We start from the raw sequence: 24,857 nt of genomic DNA on the forward strand, positions 1-24,857 counted from the left end.
AACAAAATCTATAAGGTTGCTTTGAGATGTATCAGTTTTTGCATAAATGTTTGGAAAAATATGTTGACTCATAGTGGGACAAAAGTTCGAGCCATATCTAACGAAAAAAAACCTGTAAATAACCTTAAATCTAGATATTAGCTTCTAATATAGCGAAATTTGCTTGGTCGTGCGAACAACAAAAGTTATCAAAATTTAATTTTTTAAAACTTTGTTCTTGTCACAAAAGTATTGATATTTTTGTAGTTCAACTAATTCTGTACGTATAGTCTAGGGTCTTCAAAGAATACCTATCGTAGTTTTAAAATATGTCAAAGACCCTTAGCCAATTGTTTTCCCCTATATTCTACAAAGTGTTCTCCACAGAAGTCCCAATAAAAATCTAAACAGAGGTCGCCCTAACCATTTTACAGAGGTCTTTGACCTGATTTTATCTTTTTATTCTATATACAGTCCCCCCAAAGCTCGATGTTAAAGCGACCATCGAGTTAGGGAGATATCGAGTTTTAAAACACAAAACCAGTGCAAATGCGATCCAAGGGACCATCGATGTAGCTATGAAAACCAATTTATGCTACGGTTCTCTAACTCAATATCAAGATACGAAATATCGAGTTAGAAAGAGTTGACAGTAGAATATCATGAAAAATTAAATAAATACTAGCAAGACGAGCTTATCTTTCGACAGATAGGCCTATTTCGTATTCGACTTACAGAAAAGATCTGTAGACACAAAAATTGAATATTTTCAAAAACTAACACCGCTCCGGTGCCAAATAGTACTTATAGAAAAATAAGAAAATATTAGCTTAAAATAGTAGGCTTTGAAAACAGCTGCACACAACGTCAAAATATGACAATTTTCATCACAAGACAATTTTTCATTAACTAATCTGGCGGCATCAATAAACGATTTTTTTAGAACGCTGCTGTGTTCAGCAAACCTGCTACAGTGAAACTTCCATAAGTCGATGTTCCATGACTCGATATCAACTTATGGAACCATACTTTAAACAGCCCAAAGAGCTTTCCGAAGCATTCCGGTTTCAAATGTTGATGATCCCTTCAAATATCAACTCATGGTTTGAATTTTAGTTTGAGAATATCTTTCATTTGAGGTTTGAGAAGTATGACTATTCAAATATTCCTTAGGATAGTGAGATCTAAGTCTAAAGTCTAAAAAAGCTTCGAAAAATGATCATGTAAAAGCATGATAAAACTACTACTTGTTTAAGTATAAAACAAGATTCAGCAAATGAAATTATTGCATCTAAAAGCCGTTTAAAGTTCGTATAGACAAACCGGTGTATCACTTGGGCAAATTTCATCAACGGCACTCGATGTAAAAAAATCCAAGTAAAAGCAATCATATTTCATAGTTGGACAGTGTTAACTCCTTTTGTCTGTGATGTATGTTTGAGCGAAACAACTCCCGTGTTTAATTCAATTGTATAACTTTACCTGGTGTACATTATTGATGTCTCGTTAGCAGCAGTTAACAGCACTTAGCGGAAAACTATAACTTTTCTTTTATCTTCTCTTCCCATCAACAGATATTGACAACAATGGCTTCCTGGATAACAACGACTTCATGTGCATGGCCCTGCGTGCCACCGTCGTCGAGGGCAAGGGCACCATCAACCCAGCACGCCTGAACGAATACCGGACCATCATGAAGGCTCTGTGGGATGAGATCTCTGCCCTTGCCGATTTAGATCACGTAAGCATTGGCCCACAATAGTAGTAGGCTTTGGGTGGGATCCCTTTTAGGCTCATTCAACCGTTTAGAACACGGATACAAAAATTATAAACGCAGCGCCACCTGCGATGGCTTGCGAGAAGGATTCGTAAATTTACGCGAAATCAGCGGTTGCTAATTATCCGTATCCTTCGGATGCGTGGTAAGCAAATTTTCGCCCGTAGACACAGATACGGATACGGTGCGGTCAGAGTTGATACCTCGCTGCAGGATGGAGCTCGTGTGGCAGACCACCAGCTCCGTCGTTGTTCGTGGAATGCAGCCATGCGAGAGGAACGGGAAAATAGGAAACGGTAGGGTGGGTGTACCAGTATTCACCATCCTGAGGAAACCTTTTAGAAATCATAAGACTTTTGACTATATGGTTTATAGATGTCTAAAAATGATTTTGAACTATTTAATTTTTATTTGGGTCAGTTTTACATAGAAATATTCACACTTTTAAAGGTGTAAGCAATACAGTTGGAAATGTCGATGCTAAACAATCCACCGGTGCTATGCCTACATGTCAACTTTAAGTGTTTAAAATGTTGTGTAAGCTTAAGTATGAACTACTGAACTCATTTTTGATATCAAACAGCACAGCAAGTATAGTTTTATTTTCTCATAAAATCGTTTATTTTTTAATAATGGAAATTGCCTACATTTAGACGTATAAGGCAGAATTTAAAAGTTAAGTTCTGCAATAAAATAATCAAATACTCGATTTGTTAGAATGTTGACATAATGTTCAGATTCAGAAGACCCAAGTTTAGTAGATAGAGATTTTTTTATTCTTAAACCTGCTTTGTTATATGATGATCAATTTCGCCCCAGTGTGTTATTTTAATATTTTGATATTTAAACTATTTTTATGATATGTCAAATATTATTTCATGAAAAGTCGATTACCTACATAAACTGATAAAAATCAATGGAGTAGGGATTTTTAAGATATTTGATAGAGATATTTGATTAGAGATTTATTTGACGATATTTGAATTCCGAAGGACAACACAACCAAAAGTTGTAAAATAGTGATCAATTTGGCCCCAGGTTACGGTTCCTGAGAATGTTGCCACATGAATTGAAATTAAGTTAATAAACATTATACGATGTTTATTTTGCATTAGAAAACGGTTCTGGAGTAGTGATGGCGAATATTGATACTATGGCGAAAACCGGTGCGTCTACTCTAGAGCGTACCCAACCGCACCTTTCAACTCACTCTAATGTACATAACGTGGAAAGTATGGTAAAGGTTTCGTCAACTGTGAAGAAAAACTGTTCCATCGTTAATCTCACCTTGTTTTATACGTTTGTTTGGGATTACGCTCCCACTGGGACTGAGTCTAAGCCGTAGAGATCTAATAGCAATTCCATATTTATTAACTCAGAGCTTTGCTTGCCAGGAGTCAAGCATTTTTGCATTTTTAGATGTATTGTGTATCGGCGCATTTTTGCATTTTTAGATGTATTGCCCGAAGAAGTTAAGCAAATTTCTAGCCCAGGTTTTGAATCGAACCAGGAAATATCATATGAAATCTTCGCAATGGGTCGGCAGTACGTAAATGGAATCGTTATGATTGCAGAATTTGCTTTCATTTGATTCTGAAGCACGATCAAAGCAAAGCATCACATCTGTATCGGTCCATTATCGGTAATGTTGCGCAAGCTGTTACAAGTTTGATAAATAGCAGCTACAAAAGAGAAGGTAGATGTTTTACTGTCCTGGCATAATACACAATCTTCGAACATCCTTTAGCAATAGTGCCCCAGGTTTGGAGCTTGTTTAGATGGGTTTTATCGTGCACTGTTATCCTCCAGATCTAATCAAAGCTATATTGTTATCCAAAATATTTCATTAGAGCAGAGGTCCACAAACCTACAAGCGTAACCGGTAATCTCTTGAAGGTTTATGATCAACATTTTTACTCAGGCTCTTGAAAATTATGCAATTGCCATCAAGTTATGTGTTCAACGATTTTTAGGATTGAGCATGAGCATGAATGACCACCCGCAGTCGCTACTCCGTTATTGCAAGAACAGCTGTACTTACACAAGGAACCAACAGATGCTACTCAGGATCAGTAGCATCTTCAATGTGTAAGTACTGGTGCTCTCATTATTATAACAAACAATACCGGCGCCGGCTGCGTCCGAATGCAGGTCAATTTGGGAATGGGAAAGACATGTTGACGTGTTACTTGCTTTATGGAAGCCGAGGAGTCCTCTGCACTTCCACAAGAAAACACTGGGAGTTTGGGTATGGGAAAGGATTCGTTTTAGTAAACGATAAAGATATATTTTTAAATGAATACGTGAACATATACACGAATGATCGATACCGATAGTGCGGTTACTATGTGAACCGGACACGATCCGGATTCCGTCGCTCACCCACAAAGCAGCATGCAACAGATTCAACGGATCAAACACTACTGACGCGTCGATTTTTTGTTTCGCGAGTTTTCGTTTTTTTTCTTCCGTAAAACGCGAATTGGACACAATTGATCCGGATTCCGCCGCTTGCTCTCAAAGGAGCATGCAACAGATTCAACGGAACAAACAATACTCTGTGTTCAACGATCTTTAGGATTATACAATAACTCCTTTGAGTATAGGCCTCCAGATCTATAATCGTAATCAGTGATTTTTTCGAAAGATTAACATTGTTGGGTACGCTGAACGGAGTCGACGGAATGACTGGTTCGCCGAGGACCACCGAACACCGAACACGTTGGTTCAGTCGGTTTCGTACTCTCTTTGTAAGGGAATCTGGGGTAATAGGCCCTTGAGGTGAAACGAACCACGATATTGTTTTAGAGTATTTGCGAAGTAATCGTGGATGATTTTTCGCCAAGGGCTGGTAGTTGGGATCCTCAAAATATAATTTTACAATACAAACTCCAAGAAAATTGTCTTAATATTTCAAAAATATTCATAGAAACCCCGAAAAGTCGTTTTGCTCCGGTGGTGCATATTACCCTAGATACCCTTACTCTGTTCTCGTGTGCAAACCGAAACGCTCGAACCTGAACCTAAACCCCAACATGTGTAAAGTGAACATCGTTTCGAACGCCGATTCGAAAACCGGTCCATTTGTATACCCCTTCTAACACTAAACCAAATAGCGCCTTCCGCTTTTTTACTAGCGCTGTCTTCCCTGTGCGTTAAACATGATGTCGGAAGTATACAGCGCACTACTTCCGACATTAGGTTTAACGTACAGGAAAGGCAGCGCTAGTAAAAAAAAAACGGAAGACGCTTTTTGGTTTAGTGCTAGAAGGGGTATACCTCGATTGCAACCGCGGTTCAAATTTTGGTGCAAATCTTCTGTTGCATCCGAGGTTCAGAACGATGGCACAAGGGGCAGAGGGCAGACAGAAAACAGTTGAAATCCACGATTATCATTTTCTACTTATCATGTCTTGTTGTATGGTACAGTAAAAACCTTTTTTTTCATAAAGTTACCGCTAAATGTTACCCAAAATATTGATCTTAGCCGATCTGCTTGAATAAATCATTTATTTAAGCCTCAAGGGTCTTGCGATGTGTACCAAGAAGTTCCATATTTGATCGTAGAAATTTATACGCGTGAATTTCAACCGTTCTCTGTTTGTCTGCTTTGTGTCATATTTGAAACTAAGTTTGAATCAAAGTATACAAGTACCGGGTTTGGCGTAGTACACTGATACAAAGACGAAGCGCCTTTGCACTTGCAAGTTACAAGGTTCAAACCAAAGTTGAACATCGGTTCTTTTCATGGGAAGACTGATGTAGAACGATTCTGGAGGGGAAGAACGCAGTGCATGCAGTAAGGTACTCGACAGAACGTGGAACGTTATAGACAAGCGGAAGCAGCAGACCCGTCTGTTCCACGAGAAAACGCACCGCCTGAAAGAGACGGAATGCGAAGAAATGAAGTTGTTGCGTCGTACCCAAGAAACGCGAAAGTTCTATCAAAATCTCAACGCATCCCGTGGCGTAAGCCGAAATCTGTAGGGATAAATATGAGAACATTTTGTTCAAGGCAACGAACTACGTCGGAATGTCGGAAAATAGCAACCAACCAGCACTCACTTTGAGAGAGGTTAAGGATGCCGTTCAACAGCTCAAGAATAACAAGGCAGCTAGGAAGGATGGTATCGGAGCGGAACTCATTGAAATGGACCCGGAGAAGTTCGTTGCTTGTCTGCATCGGCTGATAGTCAGAATCTGGGTAGACAGAACAGCTACCGGAGGAGTGGAACCAAAGGGTTATATGCTCTATCTATGAAAAAGGAGACAAGCTAGAATGTGAGAACTATCGAGCGATCACTATTCTAAATGCCGCCTACAAAGTATTATCCCAGATCATCTTCCGTCATATATCACCAGTAGTAAATGAGTTCGTGGGAAGTTATCAAGCCGGTTCCGTGAATGGACGACTACGGACCAGATCTTTACAGTACGACAAATCCTAAAAAAAATCCGGGAATGCCAGGTCCCTACGCATCGTCTGTTCATTGATTTACAGTACAACATACGAGCATACGACAGTATAGACCGCATAGAGCTATGGAGGACCATGGACGAGAACTGCTTTCCCGGGAAGCTCATAAGCCTGATTAGAGCGACAATGGACGGTGTGCAGAACCGCGTAAAGATTTCGAGCGAATATTCCAGTTTGTTCGAATCCCGCCGGGTGCTAAGACAAGGTGATGGACTTTCGTGTTTGTTGTTCAACATTGCGCTAGAGGGAGTCATGCGGAGAGCCAGGTTTAACAGCCGAGGCACGATTTTCACAAGGTCCAGCCAATTTGTTGGCTTTGCTAATGACAGGGATGTAATCGGAAGAACATTTTAAACGGTAGCAGAAATGTACAAATGCCTGTAACGCGAAGCAACAAGCGTGGTGGGCGGAGACGATCGCAACAGGGCTCTCTTAGGAAGCAGCGTTACGGATACCTTCGAGGTGGTAGATGCATTTATTTACCTCGGTCGGATCCTTGCTGATGGCGGACAACAATGTTAGCCGTGAAATACGGAGACGCATAATCTGTGGAAGTCGAGAATCGTCCCCGCACCAAAAGTACCATGCACAAAACGCTGATTAGACCGGTGCTTATCTACGGGCAGGAAACTTGGACGATGCTCGAGGAGGACCTGCAAGCACTCGGAGTGCGTGATGATTTGGTACTGGTTATGCGTGATGACGATGGCTATCACGCCTAGGGTTACCAGACGTACTCTTTTTAGAGTACAAGTACTCTTTTTTGACTTTAAAATGTGTGTACTATTCTTTTTTGCTAAACGGGCTCACACTCTTTTTCAGTTATTACTGACGATAATCGATAAATTAAATAACCTAGTGAAGAAACTAGATCAACCTTTTTTCCAGGATAACATAGATAATTCACCGATTTTCGACAAACACGATCAGCTAAAAATAACTATAAAAAAAATATACGCTCGTTACCTCACTCAACACAGTAAATTATAGAACTACTAATATACAATCAACTTATCATTAATTTTCAATTGAAAAAGTCAGTTAAAATTAAAAATCACTTTGTTTCGAACAATTTAATCTTATTGAAGCAACTTTCTCTTAAGCACTTCGTCGTTTTGGTAATGCAATTTTTCATGAACCGAAATCAAAATCCGTGATGTTTCGAGAAACTTTGCAAAACTAGCTATGTAAAAATCCGCGCAGAAACAGAATCGGGTGTACTAAGGAAAGACTTTTTTCAACAAAGACTATATTATTACAAAAAGTCGAACGACTTTCAGAACAGTAAATGTTATTTAAAAAAATATTAATTGAAACAATAAACTAAGAAAGTATGAAAGCATATTACAGAATTGGTGAAAAAGAGTTAAGAGTTCTATTTCGTAAAATCTATGATGAAAAGTTAAGAATAGTGCCTCCCTGGAAGCTAAATTTTAATTGAAATGTTGGAAAAGTGGCTATGATTGAGAATCATACAATTTTTTGCAAGAAAATGTCGAAATTATTCATAAGTAGTGCATTTTAAATTTTTCGAGGTAGGCTAAGTGTACTCTTAAGTACTCTTGTACAGAGTTGTAAAAATGTACTCTTTTCAGTGAGAGCAAATATGGTAACCCTAATCACGCCTACCAATTATTTTTTTCTGAATAAAGCAAGAAATTTGAAGTTAGATACCGTCAAGCTAGCATTCACCGTGCATTTAAAAAAAAAATACACTTCAAAAAATTATATAATTTTTCCAAATAATTTGAAGCGTACTAGAATACCACAACGTAGCGTGAAATTATATAATAATCCAGGGAAAAAACTAAAACTAGTGTTGCATAACAAAAAATTATTCAAAAATTATGTTTGAAAATGTAGGAATTTGTATATGTGCACGGTGAATGGAGGCCGCACGGTGACTGGTGACTTAACGGTACCTTTCCTATACAAAATGAAACGCGTAAACTCCTGCTGACCAACTGTGAACAAGAGCAAAGCCATCCATTGTTGACGCGGTAATCCATTGTTGACGCGGATCCATTGTAATAAAAATGTAATACTAATAAATTAATGAATATTATTTTTTGAAGTGCAAATTTTTCTCAAATGCGCGGTGAACAGTAGCTTACCGGTAAAAATATGCTACAAAATAGACTCATTCTAGGGAGCACCATGACTTTTCGAGTAGGTCTTCATTTAGAAGCCTCATATAGTTCTACCAAGTTTAGATTTAAACGATTGTTCAAGACTATCTTATAGCTCTTTAGAGTACAGCTCTTTAAATCTACAAGCTTAACGAGTGATCGCTAGAAGGTTTTTGGACAATTGTTATACCCTTATAGGCTATGCATTAGACTTAATTAATAGTGGGACATATTGATTGCACCTGCTTGGGTGTAATCATTACTTGTGTATCTTCAAGAAATCACGTGTTATGCTTGTAAAAACCTTCACTGGAATGAAGTCTTATATTACAACAAGCACTTGGATAACCTTTGATAGGCGTTGAGCTCAAAAGGATTGTATCGAAAAGTAATTTCAAACATTCAAAACGGTATATCTCTTAGCACAATGGATCTTTTTGACACCTTTTTTCATGTTAATCTTCATTATGTGATTAAGTAGAATCTAAAAAATATTGAAAAATATGCAGTCTCCAAACTGATATTTTAAGCGTCTTCTGGGTCACATCCATGGCCTGATTCGCTACTCACCGCATAGTAACGTACATGCGCTAGTGTTCATGCACGAAAAATCGCTAAAAGGTTCCACATCTACCAAATATTTTTTCGATTAAAGCTTTCATTTACGAGAAATTTGAAGTTAGATGCCTTTCTCCATACAAAATAAAACGAGAAAACATCTGCTGATCACCTGTGGACAAAAGCAAAGCAGGTAGTCCATTCGATGATTTTTATTGAACAGAAATTTAAATCAAACGAGATAAGATGAAAAGATTTAAATACCTTGTAAGGTATCTCTGATCATATAACTGTTGGTTGATTCAACTCAAAACTTTTAAGATTATAATAAATATTTGCGACTACTTTTCGATACACTCCTTACATCACAGTTGTTTGATCCTGCCTGGGTAATAATTGCAGCCCGAGATGAACTAGCCCAGGGCTAAAAATCTCGTTAATAAAGATAGAAAAAAAATTCAATGATAAAACTCCCGAAGGCCAGTTGTTAACATCAAATAACTGCATACTTAATAAGTATTACTTATACTCTGCAAATAGCAGTTATGTAAATGGAGAAATCCGTGTACCCAAACATTTCCAACATGGCCGATTGCTCCATATTTTAGCAACACAACTTCTAAACGATGAATGATTGTTTCTTGGATCGTCAGTTCTGTCAATTGAATCCCATGTTTTAATAATCTATTATTGAAATCCATTGAACTGTCGCGAGATCAAACCACAGATGTGGGTACGGATATGCTACGCCTATAACCGTGAGAATCAAAGCACGTGCATCAGCAGAAACGTCGAAAACACGCTGTTTATCTTTCATTTTCTTTTTCACGGACAGTAGATAGATTTTTTTCAATCACTTTTGGTTGGATCACCCAGGTTGAAATTGAAAACATCACCTGCCGAGGTGTGTATATGTGATGCGAGGGATGTACTAAACTTCAATTGACTCCGAATCAAAGCAATCGTTGACCGTCAAAATCAGTAATCAAAGCAACTCGCGACCAGTTTAAATTAGACGAAAAACTACGATCTAATGTGCCATAAATCGTTACAAAACACCGGAAACTGTGCCTCAATTATTGCTAGAAACAAACCTATGTATTATAGGTGAATATTACACAATACTAGTTGATGTGCAAAGCAACCCCAAAATACGGTTTTATTTTTATCAGATTTTTTTCATCGTCAATCTTTTGCCCCAAAAGTAAACTAAATTAGCCTTAGGTGGACTGTTTATGGCACATAGTGGCCGCGCTGGTTAATTCAGTACCATCAGTTCTACTCGCACAGCACCTTGGCAATGAATGGGTCTAAAGTGCTCTGCTATCGAAACTGACCAGAGGGGTAGACTTGGTACCTGGGGTAGACCGAATTAGTTTATTTTTAATCCAAATTTACCAAACCAGTGTGGGGTCATTGTTTGGCCTGATTGATCTGGTTGCTTGGATGTCTGAACCATCTGAGAGTATCTACGTCATTGTTGTTTGCCCATGCTAACTAGATTGAAAAATGTTGCAAATGTATCCTTCGATCAGAAAAAACAGTTGAAATGAGTCCAAAATGCATTAAAACTTGCGAATTTTATTGAACATCTATTTTTTTCCCCACAAACAGGACGGTAAGATCACCACCGAAGAGTTCAAGGATGCCGTCAAAGCTACCTGCGTTGGAAAGTCCTACTCCGACTTCCCCAAGGTAAGTGCACATTTTACCGAAAAATGAATCAACACGCCATTTAGAATTTATTTCTGCTTGCGAGCGTTGGCTGGGTGCAATCGTTGCCGGTCGGTAGCGCGAAAGGTGCGTAACTTAACGAATGTGAAAAACACAAAAAGAAAACATTTCCGTTTTTCGCCGTTGTTTTCATAGGTCAGTAGCCGCGGCAAATTTACGAGGTGTCGACGGTGCAATTACAACTGTCCAAACGAAAGATTTGGTTTGATTTATAGGTTAGCGGGACTACTGTGTATAGGGAATTATTTACGACTAGCAGTCCCCACAAACATTCTACAGCCCATGAAAACCCTTTAGATCATACGATTTTTAGGCTTGACACTCACAGTTCGAACGAAACGTGTAAATTTCTGAGACATATAATGCACATAATTGGAGCGTGGAATATCATTGATATTTACATGATATGTCATGTAAACTTCAATTATATGTCATGTAATTGACCAGGATCCTGAGTGATTACATGACATATAACACATTTTTACATGATTTCAAACTGAAATTTACATGACATCATGTTTACATCGCATAAATGAAGTTTACATGACGTGTAATCCTAATTATTTTTAACTGTGCTTTTATAAATAGTCTGCCTTTGGATCAAGTAAAGTATCCAAGTAGTCCAAGCTGGTCAACTTCAGGAACAAGTAACTTTTATCAAACATATGTTTTTTTTAAATAAAATTCATACAATCAGTCTTATAATTGAGGGGTCTTATTGTAGCTCCACTTACTTATTTCAACATTCTGGATACCAAGAAAGACTCGTTAAATACTGTCATCGACAATTTAATTGTTGCGTTTTCTATTAGAAAAACCTTCCTTCGAAGATAAACCGCATTTCACTTAATGTGTCCCATTCAAACCCACATGTTCCAATCGAGCAATTTTCCGCAAATCGAACAGATATTAAGAAGACCACCCCACCCCCTACCAATCCAGGCACTTAACAACGTACACTTCAGACCTAGGAATAGGGTCGTAAATCTCCCATTCTCAGCTGTTATAGTCAACAACAATCGACTCGGCGGAAGAACACACAACCAACCGCTACTTATTGAGCTCCTCCGATGCGATGCGGTTAGTGCAAAGTGTGGTCGTAAATTTTCCCAACGAAAGCATGCCGTCAAATGCTCAAACCACCCGAATGCCATATGCAACCGCAGATATACATTACCAGCCAAACAAGAAGACCACGTGCCACTCTCTTTGTTTTGATCATAACTTTTCCTATCTGGATAGGATTCGCCTCTAACGAGTGATGCGGGCTGTAGAAGGAAAGCTGCGAAAATTTAATAATTGGACAACATGAATGGACATCGTAGGCGGCTGATGTTCCCACTTGACACGCAACGCCTACTTCAACGCAATTGTGGGGGGTTATTGAAAATTGTATCAACGTTGTTATCCCCAATGTCATTGATAGGCCATTAGATTTGTCACCGATAAATTATGCACCCTTACCCATCAACTCTAGGGGAGGGGGCATAAATTTACATCCGAACATTAATAGAGACGTCAATGCCGAAGGATGTGAAAGAGGCATATTGTGCGGCTTAAATCTGATGTCGGTTTGATAGATGTTAGGTTTGTATTTGCCCATGGAAATTGATAGCGACGGGGTTAGATTGATAACACCCCCCGTTGACGTACTTGTAGTTCGCAATAATAATGAACGAGCTGACAACATTTGATACGTGTTGTTACTTGCTTCGCACATGGACCATTTGGTATCGAATCCTTTATGGGTAAACGATAACACTAGGGCGATAAATGGTAGAAAGTCGATGTGCAAGCGTACTACTGAACTGCAACAGTGTAATGTCAATAGAGAATATAATAGATAAGCAAACGTGATATTTTATATGTGACATACTCCTTCGGTAGTGTAGTGTTTTCAATACATCAGTTTCTGTATCTTTTATTGAAAGCTTGTTCTATCTCAGTGGTACAATAATAGCAACCTTTTTATTCAACTCCAAATTTTTTGTTCGTAATTATGAAGAACAGCTAAGGCGAAGTAGGCCGTTATTGAAATGTGTATGCGTCATCATCGATGAATGTTCATTCTTACGATTCCGTATTAAGAGGGCAGAATCCGTAAATAATTTTAAAAATGTTACAAGCAGTTATTTCGTTTAAAATCAACAAAATTAAATGAAAATGTGAGCGATATTGGGGAATAAGCGGCTACTGGTGCACTGATGGTACTTAAAAATAAGAGTTGAAAATATTCGCTCGGCAAATTAGTAAGCTAAAACAATGTACCATGCTGCTCCATTCATCAACCTGCCAGCTACAGAGGCTCTAACAACCCACAATTGACCTCTTCTTCCGTTGCTATTGAATCTGACAGCAATGTATTACAGAACTGTATTTGAGTAACTAAATTTTGCATAAAGGACTAAAATAACAACATAAAATTAACAATTAATTAAAATGTACATTATCAAGGTATTCTAGTACCAAAATAAGCTATTAGGAACTGTAAATATATACAAATTCATTTTTCTCGGGATGCATACAAAAAACGCATGCCACAGATGAAAATTCCTTCACTTCAGAATCACTCACGGAGCACGACAGTAAAACAGTCAATTAATTATGCTTACAAACCTCCTCCACGCTCAGTGGATTATTAAATTTAACATAAGTTTCCCGCACCTTCCTGAAGCGGGTGCTGCTTCTGATGATGGCACGCTTTATGCATCGTTCGTTCCAGTTGATAAATACATTTTCCCAGTAGGCTAGGAATATGTATAACAACCAAACGCCAAGACATCATAAAAAAAAACTCACGCGGTGCGATGTGTGAAACAAGTGAGCGCCAAGAAACTCCTCTCCTCCCCACTATCGCATAGCTAGTGGCATGCTCGGATGCTTGTTCGAAGTTTTAGGCGCACATCCAAGCAAACCAAGCCGCGCGAATAAGCTCATATAACAAATGAATCCGGCTACATAAATAAGCAGAATGGGAGCCCTGGTAGCCGTAGCAGTAAACACACAGCTAGTCAGCAAGATCATGCTGATGGTGGCGAGTTCGAATCCAGCTTCAGTAGAGGATCTCTATGAAGCTGTTTTGAGATAGGATCTCTATCTATATATCTCTCTCAGCTATCTAGAGCATATACTCAAAGAGTATTTGTGCATGTATATATCGTGAGGCAAAACCGATATACAAATGACAAATTGGACAAAGTGCATGCAGTTGAAATGCTTCAATTTAAAAAGTTGTCATTTTGGAAATTTTCAACGAATTGTCTTTGTTTTGGCTTCAATGGAATCGTACAGATGTATAGATTTACGAGGACCTTAGGACTTTTTGGAAATAACAATGAAAATCTATTGAACAAAGCTAGCTGACAACATTAACAATTACAAAGAAAATAAACTTCTATGCCGACTATCTGCGCGTAGGAGAATTTGTTAATTAGTAGCTTTTCTTACTTTTGTTGCGTGCACTAGAGCAGCGAGCTAGATTTTACGCACGGGGGTCATCTACACCTGATACCTTCAGGGCCGTTGGGGGACCACTTAGCGTCCACCAGGCCAGGCGCGTCCATGTTCGAAACCATAGGTAGGGCAAACGTTGGCAAATATTTTTGCACAAAAGTGAAACGAACAATATTTGCAATTGAAAGAGACCATATTTGAGGGGTCAGAACACAAAGGGGTGTAAGTGAGATTTTGGTTTTGAATTGAGTGTATTGAAATAATCTACTATTCCAAGCTTTCTAAAGATATTTTCAGGCAATTTTTCCGATCAACAGAAAAAAATAACATTATTCGTAGAAAACTGTCTTTCTTTTACTCCCATACGATGTGTATAAAATAAAAAAAAATCAACGCTGATGTTTTTAAAACTAAATGTTTGTCATTGACACCCCTTTGCTTCTAACCCCCTCATTTTCTTTCCTGTCGTTACCACAAGACTAAGAAAGCTTTTCGTCTACAGGATCATTGATTGGATCAACTTTTGTAAGCATTCATATTAAAAAATATGAATATTCTTGAAAGATAAACATTTTTTAAATCAGTTTTATCAAACAAATTTGACAAAAATAGACCAAACTCTAGGGGCAAGACACTTCCTTATATAGAGATAAATACTTCTAATATTTCTAATACTCATGAAAGAAATGCAACGTTTAAACAAGTATGTCATGAGTATCTGTTTCAAACAAAATGAAAAATCCGACATAATAAGACTAAAATATGTATAATTGATGACGGTATAATATATATGTAAAAGAGAATTGCGCGTTTACAATATTAAAATAAAATACCTCATATTTGTAGAACCTAATAGAAGAAGAAACAAAAGAAAGATGGACATCGTATCTTGGTGTCGTTACAATTGAATCAAGTTGTGCAACAATAGATACGAATCGTTTGCTATGTTTGCCAGACAATCCATCTTGTTGCAAATGTTGCATGCCATGTCATGCATGAAAACAGAAATCTATATCATGGCTAACTCGATCAAACCGATATTTAAAAAACATAATCTCAGGATTTTTATCGGCTAATTCTGTCTAATACCAGTAATGTCATTAAAGATTGTTTGATAACTGTTTGCCTTTACAACCAGTGAGGTTTTGCTAATTTTCTGATTTATTTATGTATAACAAACGGATGCACAGACAAATATATGTGAAATTGTTTTTATTTTATTTTTTCTTTGCACCGAAGAGACTAGGATAATTGCAAAAGTTTCCAGGAGAAGTTGAAAATTCTTGAAAAAAAATATCGATGAAGAAACTTTTTCAAATATTTCGCTGGAATTTCTTAAACAAGCAAAAAGTAATTTTCAGTGAATCTTTATAATCTGCTCTAAATATTTTTATGAGTTATGGGAATTTGATTAAATCATTTTTTAGGATTCTACTAAGAACTAGGTTTTTCCAGAAGTTCCTGCAGCAATTCTGAATCAGCCAATAACTTATAGAGAGTGTGCTGTGAGAGTTCTATACACAGAAAGAAAAATCCATGTAAATTCAAGCGTAAAATGATGCCAGATTTGTAGTGAATTTACAATACGCATTATGTAAAATTACATCAACATCGTGTAAATTTCTGCTACATATAGCGTGATCCAACAATGACTCTAACCGATTACGCGACCATTTGCGTATTTACATCTTTCTGGCGTTACCCCCCAGCTCAGTGTTCTTATGAGCACTTCCACAGTTATTAACTGAGAGCTTACTATGCCAATGACCATTTTTGCATGTGTATATCGTGTGGCAGGTACGAGGATACTCTATGCCCTGGTAAGTCGAGAAAATGTCCAGCCCGAAAAGATCCTCTACCGGTGGGATTCGAACTCACGACCCTCAGCTTGCTCTTGCTGAATAGCTGCGCGTTTACCGCTACGACTATCTGGGCCCCTTGCGTATTTACATGATGTGGTGTAATTTTACACTATTTAAATGTAAATGTACAACATTTTGGGCATTCCCTTTATGTGTATTATTTCACGCTGGAATTTACATAAATTTTCCATTCTGTGTAGGAATTGCTCTAAAAACCGTTAAGCTAAGTATGCTGTTTCGCTCAAGAAAAGTAAAAATTTCTGCTCAAGAAATGGTCAAAAAAATTTCTACAGTGAGCTCCATTTGAAATGACATTTCTTTTCAACTGCGTACTACGATCAAAGAAAAATGCCTTTCTTGTCCATTTCTTGCAAGAAATTTTCAACGCATCGAGATAGGCGATTACTTTTCTGTTGAAGTGCATACTTCGCTTTAAGAGATTCAGCAATGCTTCGATAGATTTTATCAAGAGTGATCGCACGTTCAGAAATCACTAGCGTTATGTTGCTAGTGCTTTGTACAACACGATGCGACTTGTCCTAGATTAATCCATTACTTCTTCCAAAGCTTCTACAAAATCTTGTTATGTTTCTATGGATGTTCCAGAAACTTCCAGGGATGCTCACAACATTTTGTTCCAGAACATATACACACAGAAAGAAAAATCCATGTAAATTTCAGCGTAAAATGATGCACACGATGTGTCGTAAATTTACATGTCACATCGTGTAAAATTACAGTAACAACATGTATGTTTCCGCTCGTGTAAGCTAGCATGGACTCTAACCGATTACGCATAAATTTAAATGATATCGATATAATTTTACACGATGTTTCATTTAAATTTGCGACAAATCTGGCATTCCCTTTATGTGCATGATTTTACGCTGAAATTTACATGGATTTTTCTTTCTGTGCATTTTCGACCTTTTGTCCTTCCTTTTTTGTAATTCGACCTTTTGTCCTTTCGACATTTTGTCCATTCGACCTTTTGTCCTTTCGACGTTTTGTTTTTCGACCTTTTGTCCATAAGCCTCTTGTAACAATTCTTACAGTTAGTTTCCCAGAATTTTCACTATAGATATTTTCAATCGTTCTTCAAACAATCCAGATTTTTTGGGGATTATATATAATATATATATATATACAAACTATGTAACGCTTCACTAGGCATGAGAAAACCACAAACAAACTTATTGTGTCTTCCATCCTCCATGAGAATAAGTACGACATTGATCGAGTTTGTACACGCTCAAAAAAGAATTCTGGAAAACGTGAACTGTCAAAAATACACCATGAACTTCCACGAATGGTCACATAAACATGATCTAGTTCACGGTGTATTTTTGTTGTTGACGAGTTCACGTCTGCTGTTCACGGATACGAGAACGGATTTTTTTCTGTGTATATATATTGAACAAATGATGAATAGTTTAATTGATTTTTAAAGCTTTCTTCGAATCTCTGTTTCTGTTGAATCATGGGAAGGACAATCCTTTGACTGTCCTACCCAAGTGTCATCAAAACCAGCACTTTTCAATGACGAATCTATAACATTTCGCATTTTTTTTTTAAATAAGGGACAGCCTAGTTCGTATCCTTTGACATATACGCGTATTTCGACCTCAACTGGTATTAAATGATATAGGTAGTACTAAATTTGTTTTTCATTTATTTATAAGTCATTATGTTATTTTATATAACCTTTTTTCATCAGGAAATAGAAGCGACTGTGTTTAAGCAATTTATCTTAGGATGTTTAGAACAAATATTAAAAACAGCTTTAAAGTAGCTTTTATTGTTAAAGTGTTTTATTTTTCTTTCATTTTGTTACAATTTCCTCTGTAAACTCAGAATGGTTTTCATAAACATGAAACAAAATTTATTATTAACAAATTTTGATGTAAATGTTGTACCATTTTGTTGCAATCCACTGGCCGGGATATTCCTTACCGAAAACTTCTCACGCACGGTAACAATAGTCCCAAGAAAGCAGCCGGTGGTTTCTGGTAAGAAGGTAACCCAAGATGAATCGCATGCCATAAGCCGAAAGAGCAAAGTTACGAAAGAAAAGTGCACACGGCTATAGTATTACTCGCGGTCCGGGCTAATTAAATGTGGCGCGGCGATGTTTATATATTAAAAATAGATTACATCATTCCGGCGAATTAGGTGCCTTCTCTGCCCCGGCGATTATGGATCGGAATAAGTGGACCCGGATGGCGGCGGTGCGGTGATGCGTGAGCAAGCACACTTAGAATAACAATAACATGTTCCATCGTCGGTCCAATAATTTATGGGTGTTCAAAAGACATTCGATATTACGACGTGTTTATTTCGGTGGAATTTTAAAGATGTGTGTATTTCCCAGGATTTTCTCATATGATGAATTATGCTCACAGTATGAGAACAAAGTGTGACCTTTTTTTGCTGTTTCGACTACAGGCAGTGCATTTAAACATTGGCTTCTATCATATAAAGATATAAGCAAGACTTGCTTTTTGATTCAGATTCAGACAAGGCTGACTAGATTAAAAAGGCTTCCGACTTTTGAAGAATTTCTTTCATTCGTCCACCTGAAACAGCAGATGCATCCTGATTATTTCAAACTAAGCATTTGAGGAAGAGACATGACATGAAGTGTCGGTTCGAAGGACATCATTCAATTTAATTAACAGTACCTTGTGCTGCTGCTGGGTTGTCATCGTCTTGGATGGTAATTGCAATAAATTGAATTGAAAGGTTGAGTTAAAATATTAAAGTTTATGACGCCAGATTAGTCTTGGTGTGGACGGTGATCAAATCTTCTTCTTCTTCTTCTTTCTGGCGTTACGTCCCAACTGGGACAAAGCCTGCTTCTCAGCTTAGTGTTCTTATGAGCACTTCCACAGTTAGTAACTGAGAGCTTTCTATGCCAATTGACCATTTTTGCATGTGTATATCGTGTGGCAAGTACGAAGATACTCTATGCCCTGGGAATCGAGAAAATTTCCAACCCGAAAAGATCCTCGACCGGCGGGATTCGAACCCACGACCCTCAGCATGGTCATGCTGAATAGCTGCGCGTTTACCGCTACGGCTATCTGGGCCCTATCTAGCTAACTCGAAAATTTTATTGAATATTTCATAGGCTTTTAATAAGCATGCTGTATAGAACACAAAACCAATGCAAATGCGATCCAAGAAACCATCGAGGTAGCCATGAAAACCAACTTGTTAGGGAATCTGGGGTAATATGCACTGCCCATAACTGCATATTTGTAACATTCGACAAAAGTAGGCATTGAGTAAATGGAATACCAAGTGTGCATTTTATGGCAGTATGGGAAGAAACTAAAATTTCTAAAAATTACCAGGAACTCAAAAGTGCTTATTTGAGGCTGAAATTTTGTACAGCTCATATCGCATATTGGATGAATAGTCAGAAAATAATTCTGCTAGAAATTTCTATGCTACTACATTACGAGGCTCATGCATAATCTCAATGTGACTGTTATGCGGTTACAATTGCCAATGTGACAAAACAACTTGGTATTTTTTTTTTTTTCAAATTTTCTAGAACAAAATTATAGATTTAAGTAAGTTGATCGAAAATACACATCATTTGATGACCCTCCACGGTATTAACTCGAAATTGTCAAAAATGTCGAGGCAAAACGACCCACGGTGCTCTTTAAGGCTATTTGCGAGGTGATTGGGAACAATTTTCTATCAGGGACTGATAGTAAGTATCCCCAAAATATGATTTGACAAGAAAAAATCCACAAAAGTCTTCAAAATATTCAAAGAAACCTGGTGCTGGTGCTTCTAAACACGAAAGACTGCAGTCGAGTCTAGTACACGACACTGAAGACGGCCTTACAGTTGAGCTTGAGCTTGAGCTTGGATTGGTCGCCCGTGGTTGCTACTCCAGTACCGCCAGATCAACTGCACTAACACAAGGAACCAACCAGATGACTGCTTGGGATTAACAGGCACCCTCAGTGTATAAGTGCTGGTGATCTCCTATTTTTAGGCAACAATGGTGCCTGCCACGTCAGAATGCAGATCAATGAGGGGAAGGGGAAGGAATTGATGATGCATTCAACTGGCTCCCACGGTTGACCGTATATACCACTGCGTCAACGCCAGTTCATGCGGGAAGGGTGAAAGGGTGGGGTAATTTTCATGGCAGAGAGGCTTGCTGGTTTGGTTAGCAGACTGCCTATGTATCAGGCGTAAAGGAAGACATGCTATAATGATGAACGAATGAAAGCGTAGGGAAACGGTTTATTTCTGTCCGTCTCGGGTTCTAGCAAATGCTATGAACTGTGATAGATACATCAACTTTGATATATTAAGAGTGGTAGAAAGGAGCAAGTGAAAGATACAACTACAAAGTACGAGGAAAGGGACGGACCTGGGATTGAACCCATGACCTTCTGCTCATAAAGCAGAAGCGGTAGCCATTAGACCACCAACCCCGTCTACTGAAGACGGCCTTACAGTTGAGGTCGAAATACGCGTATCTGTTAAAGGATACATATTTAGCAAGCGGTTGAAAGATTTAATTTCAAGATTTTGGATTTACATCTTTATGTTTGATTGGATGTGGAATTCGTTTCGATGGTTTTAACACTTTAATACCCAACCTTGCCTTAAGACGGAGTACCCTTTGGAATTTTGTGTATTTTTTCGTAGGTAGAAAATCGAAACCTTGTCACATTTATTCACAGAAGATAGGATCGATGAAGAGAAATCGATTATGCGACTTACGCCCTTATTCTAGCACACGCTTGAATTTCACATGTACAGTCGAATTTCGTTCGTTGGTGGGCTTCGTTCTTTAGGTGCGCTTCGTTTTAATTGGGGTCCCGCTAGTTGGGCTATTGCCCACCTAAAACGAAGGCAAACGTTATTTTCTGACATAAGACGACATTTATCAATGTTGGTAGCCCTGATTTTGTTTTGTTCTATGCTATTTGACAGCTCGAAACTTAGCCCGATTAGTGAAAGTCTTTCACTAATGGTGGTAAGCTCCATCGAAGTTACGACGCCAATCGCGTATTATCCTCGATTTTACTATAGTAAAATCGAGGATGATACGCGATTGGCGTTATAACTTCGATAAAGCTTACCACTATAAGTGGGCTACAGGTTTAATGCAACGAATGAAAGTTGATTGTAGGAGAAGACGGGGTAAGACGGACCACCATCAGTTTGGCATGAAAATGGCAGTTTTCTTAAAAGTTTATCAAGCACTTTCCATAAAAACAAGATTTATGACGTTCCGAACCACTTAGGGGTGACATTTACATTATTTTTTTCATAACAAATATTAAAAACAAAGTTTTTGCTCGTCGATATTGAATTTGATCTAAATTCAACAGATGCTCACTTAAGGATTTCGGAAGGGATTTTTTGTAAAAACATGACAAATTAGCCGTCCATGCTTTAACAGAAATGTAAAATATACTTCAGTTAAGTGAAATACGAATTGTAAATATTTAGCTTCAAAATAAAGCCATAGTTGAGAAAATTGCGCAAGGGGGGTAAAACTGACCACTGTTGATGGGGTAAGACCGCCACCCCTAATTAATACCAAATTAAATGTCTCAACCGTTTTAAAAGCAGAAACCACTTTGTAAATTACTTTTCAAGTAAAATTAAATCAATTTTGTTAAAAATACAATTCAAATCTGCCTTTTTTTACCAAAATATGGGTGTCCTAAGGTGATGATAAGTATATATCAAAGTTTTTTAATTGATTAGGCCCCTTTTGGGGCTACCCCGTATGGAATAAAGACGTGCGTAGTTTCAAATTATACGTCTCCGATATAAATATATAACTATTATGTAAATTCGGAAAAATAAAACGGTACTGTTCTGCTAATTAGAATGATACGCCCTTATTTACGTCAAGGGCCCATTCACATATTTCATAACGCTGAAGGGGGTGGGTGTGTTCAAGATGTTAGGGTAAATTGGTATAATGCGCTTCAACCGGGCAATACGTCCCATTTCATTTTCAAGCGATTGAGACTTCTTTAACACGTAAATATGATTACAAATATTAAATATCCGCAAAAAAAATGATGTTGCGCATATAAAATCTTTGGGAAGTATAAACAACCAACATAAAAACCAAAAATGTCGAAAATCAGCTTTTTGGTGTAAAATGTTTGGTTCGATAGGCAAGTCTCGTTGTAAATGAAGCCCATCCTTTACTATTGTACTTATTACAAAAACTTTTACCGGAAGACGACTGCTAATGGATTCTTTCAAGCTCAGCAAGTGGTGGAATTCTCTTTGGAAACATTTCTTCAACGCTGCGGAGCTTTTTCTACGGGAGGAGCATATTGCCCGGTTTGTTTTAAACGGACCGTTTACAGAAAACGTCTTGAACTCTTTTTAGAAGCTACCTGGCAAGAGGAAGTTGCATGTAAAGCATGACCAACTAATTAAATAAAACTTTGACATAAAAAAAATATAGAAGTAATGCATTTGCCACTGTGATAGAGCAGTTTTTCCTTAGGGGGGGGGGGGCGTATTATACCTGTTTACCCTACATGTCATACCAAATTCGGAAAATATTTTAACAAAATACGTTATGAGGGGGTGGGTGGGTGTTGAAAATGACCATTTTTGGCGTTATGAAATTGGTGAATAAACCCCAAGTCTAAAAAAATACAAATGACTTGTTGAATTTTGCACAAAATAGTGATGCACCCTTCTTTCAGTCTTATCATGTTGACGATATAGACAAAATGTTTCGTAGAGATACCATATGACAAGAAGGCATTTGGAATGATTGATTCAATGATCAAGGACCATTTGACATAATGGTCATTTGGCCAATGACCATTTGGTATAACATGGAGAACATTCTTTTTGAACAGAAGGACACAAGTAGATGGCTAGATGCCTAGTGATCATTTTGCCAAATGCCCGCTCAGTGTTTCATATAATTATGCCAAATGGCTTTATACCAAATCATTCTATGCCAAATGACCTTAAGCTATAAGGGGCATAATGGACACATTAGGCAAATGCTTATTTTAAGACCATAGAGTTTCAATATGTTTCAGTTACCCTCGGCTGGTTTCCAAGCACGTAATAAGTATGGCGTGCTGCATTCATTCATGGTGAGAAAAAATCTTACCAAATGCCAGAAATCGGGATAGGAAATTGGGTCAAAAACACGACTGATAAAAAGGTATCCGGGTAAAATGAACACTTTCATGGAATTTAGTGAAAACTTAATTATTAATGTGTCAAACGTACTGATATGTAAAAGTGCTCCGCCTCTATCACATAAGCAAGAAGAAATTTCTCTAGGTTAGTTACTTTGTTCAAAATTTAAATTCTTCCACCGCTTTGCTTATAAACTAATTTGAAGTTGAGAAAAAAATATTGTAGAATTTAAGAGGACAATTGAATCAAAACATAAACTTTTATACCATAAACTCTCATACCATTCATATACAATACAGATTTCGTACAGTCTAAAAAAATTTGCTGAAATATGCATATTCCCAGAGAATAAGGGTGTGTCCAGTTCTCTCCGTGTATTCATTATGCCCCTAACCCCCTATCTACATATTTGTTTTGTCACATCAGACCTTAGCAAAGCAAAAACTTAAAAAGATGAAAATGGATATTCATATGGTTTTCTGGGGAATGGTGCATTCTGGGGAATGAATTTCTGGAGAATGTTACATTCTGGGGAATGGTTCATTCTAGGGAACGGAATTCTGGGGAATGGTTTTCTGGGGAATGTTATAGAATCCAAAAATGATGAATAGATCAAAAATTAAAATTTGGGTATTAGAGACTAGAAAAGGTTTCACAAAAAAGAGTGGATTCATCCAATCACATCATTTAAAATCAAGGCTTTCATATATGCTTGCAATAAGGAAAAGATTCACCTATGTTTTCGGAAAGGAATAATCCAGAGATAAAAAGAGAAATCATTGTAGACAACCATCCCTGTTTGAGAGTATGAATGCAATCAAATAAAAGAACTCCTCCAAGAATATTTCGTGAGATTATGATGATTTCGACAGGAATAGTTAATTGAACTGCTCAAATAATGTAACTATAGGTAACTATGATACATAATATCCTTTTCACTTTTACGTAGACTTAAATATAAATCAACAATTGTATCCGATTTATGGTATTTTCTCTGGCCTTAAAAAAGTGTGTAGTGATGTAATGAAATTCACAGAGATAATATTTGAATACCCTCGGAAATGATAGTTTAAAACTTTGCATATAGCTCAATCCAACTACTAGCAACGTAAACAGTCGGTCCGTACAAATTTCACCAAACCATTACTCTACAAAGACCATGTTTCCATTGAATATTATAATTTCGTTGCTTCTTCGGGCACTCTATGCTGTGGTAGGATATCCGTCGCAAGCCTGCAAATGATTTGTGGCTTAATTCTTTTTTGGTTCATTGCAATGTATGTACAGTAAACTCTTTATAACTCAATTTTAAATCTAGGGAGTTATCGAATCATAGGACACAACATCAGTGCACAAGGCATCGAGGTAGCTCATGGCAATCAACTTTAACTCGTTTTCGAGATACGGACTAGCGAATTATGCAGAGTTGACTGTATGTTGAAATCTGGGTGTGCATAGCAAATGAGCTAATTTCTGGCGTTTAGTGCCGAAGCATTTTTGAAACAGTCTGCCATTACCCAGTTTCTAGTGTCATGCTATCGTGTCGGAGTGCATTTCGTTGCACCAATCCCCAAGCCTACTTGGCTAAAAATGTCCACCTGTGTGAGAGCAATGTCCACGAAACCGAAAATCAAAAACAAGTTCATGACCTGCTGTGACCGGAGCTAACATGTCTCTCGTAACATTTTTGTCTACTCATTACAATTGTTTGTGCG

The 24,857-nt window shown here is 37.6% G+C and overlaps 1 protein-coding gene across 1 annotated transcript in view; it reads left to right on the forward strand.

Moving 5' to 3' along the window:
* Positions 1-24,857, forward strand: part of LOC5571151 (sarcoplasmic calcium-binding protein 1) — a 60,089-nt gene that overhangs the window by 31,895 nt on the left and 3,337 nt on the right. Inside the window, exons 3-4 of the mRNA XM_001653412.2 lie at positions 1,554-1,720; positions 10,535-10,615. Of these exons, the coding sequence (XP_001653462.1) occupies positions 1,554-1,720; positions 10,535-10,615 (248 nt within the window). The remainder of the gene's footprint in view (positions 1-1,553; positions 1,721-10,534; positions 10,616-24,857) is intronic.

The sequence above is a fragment of the Aedes aegypti genome, chromosome 2 (assembly GCF_002204515.2).
Source record: "Aedes aegypti strain LVP_AGWG chromosome 2, AaegL5.0 Primary Assembly, whole genome shotgun sequence".
NCBI lineage: Eukaryota > Metazoa > Arthropoda > Insecta > Diptera > Culicidae > Aedes > Aedes aegypti.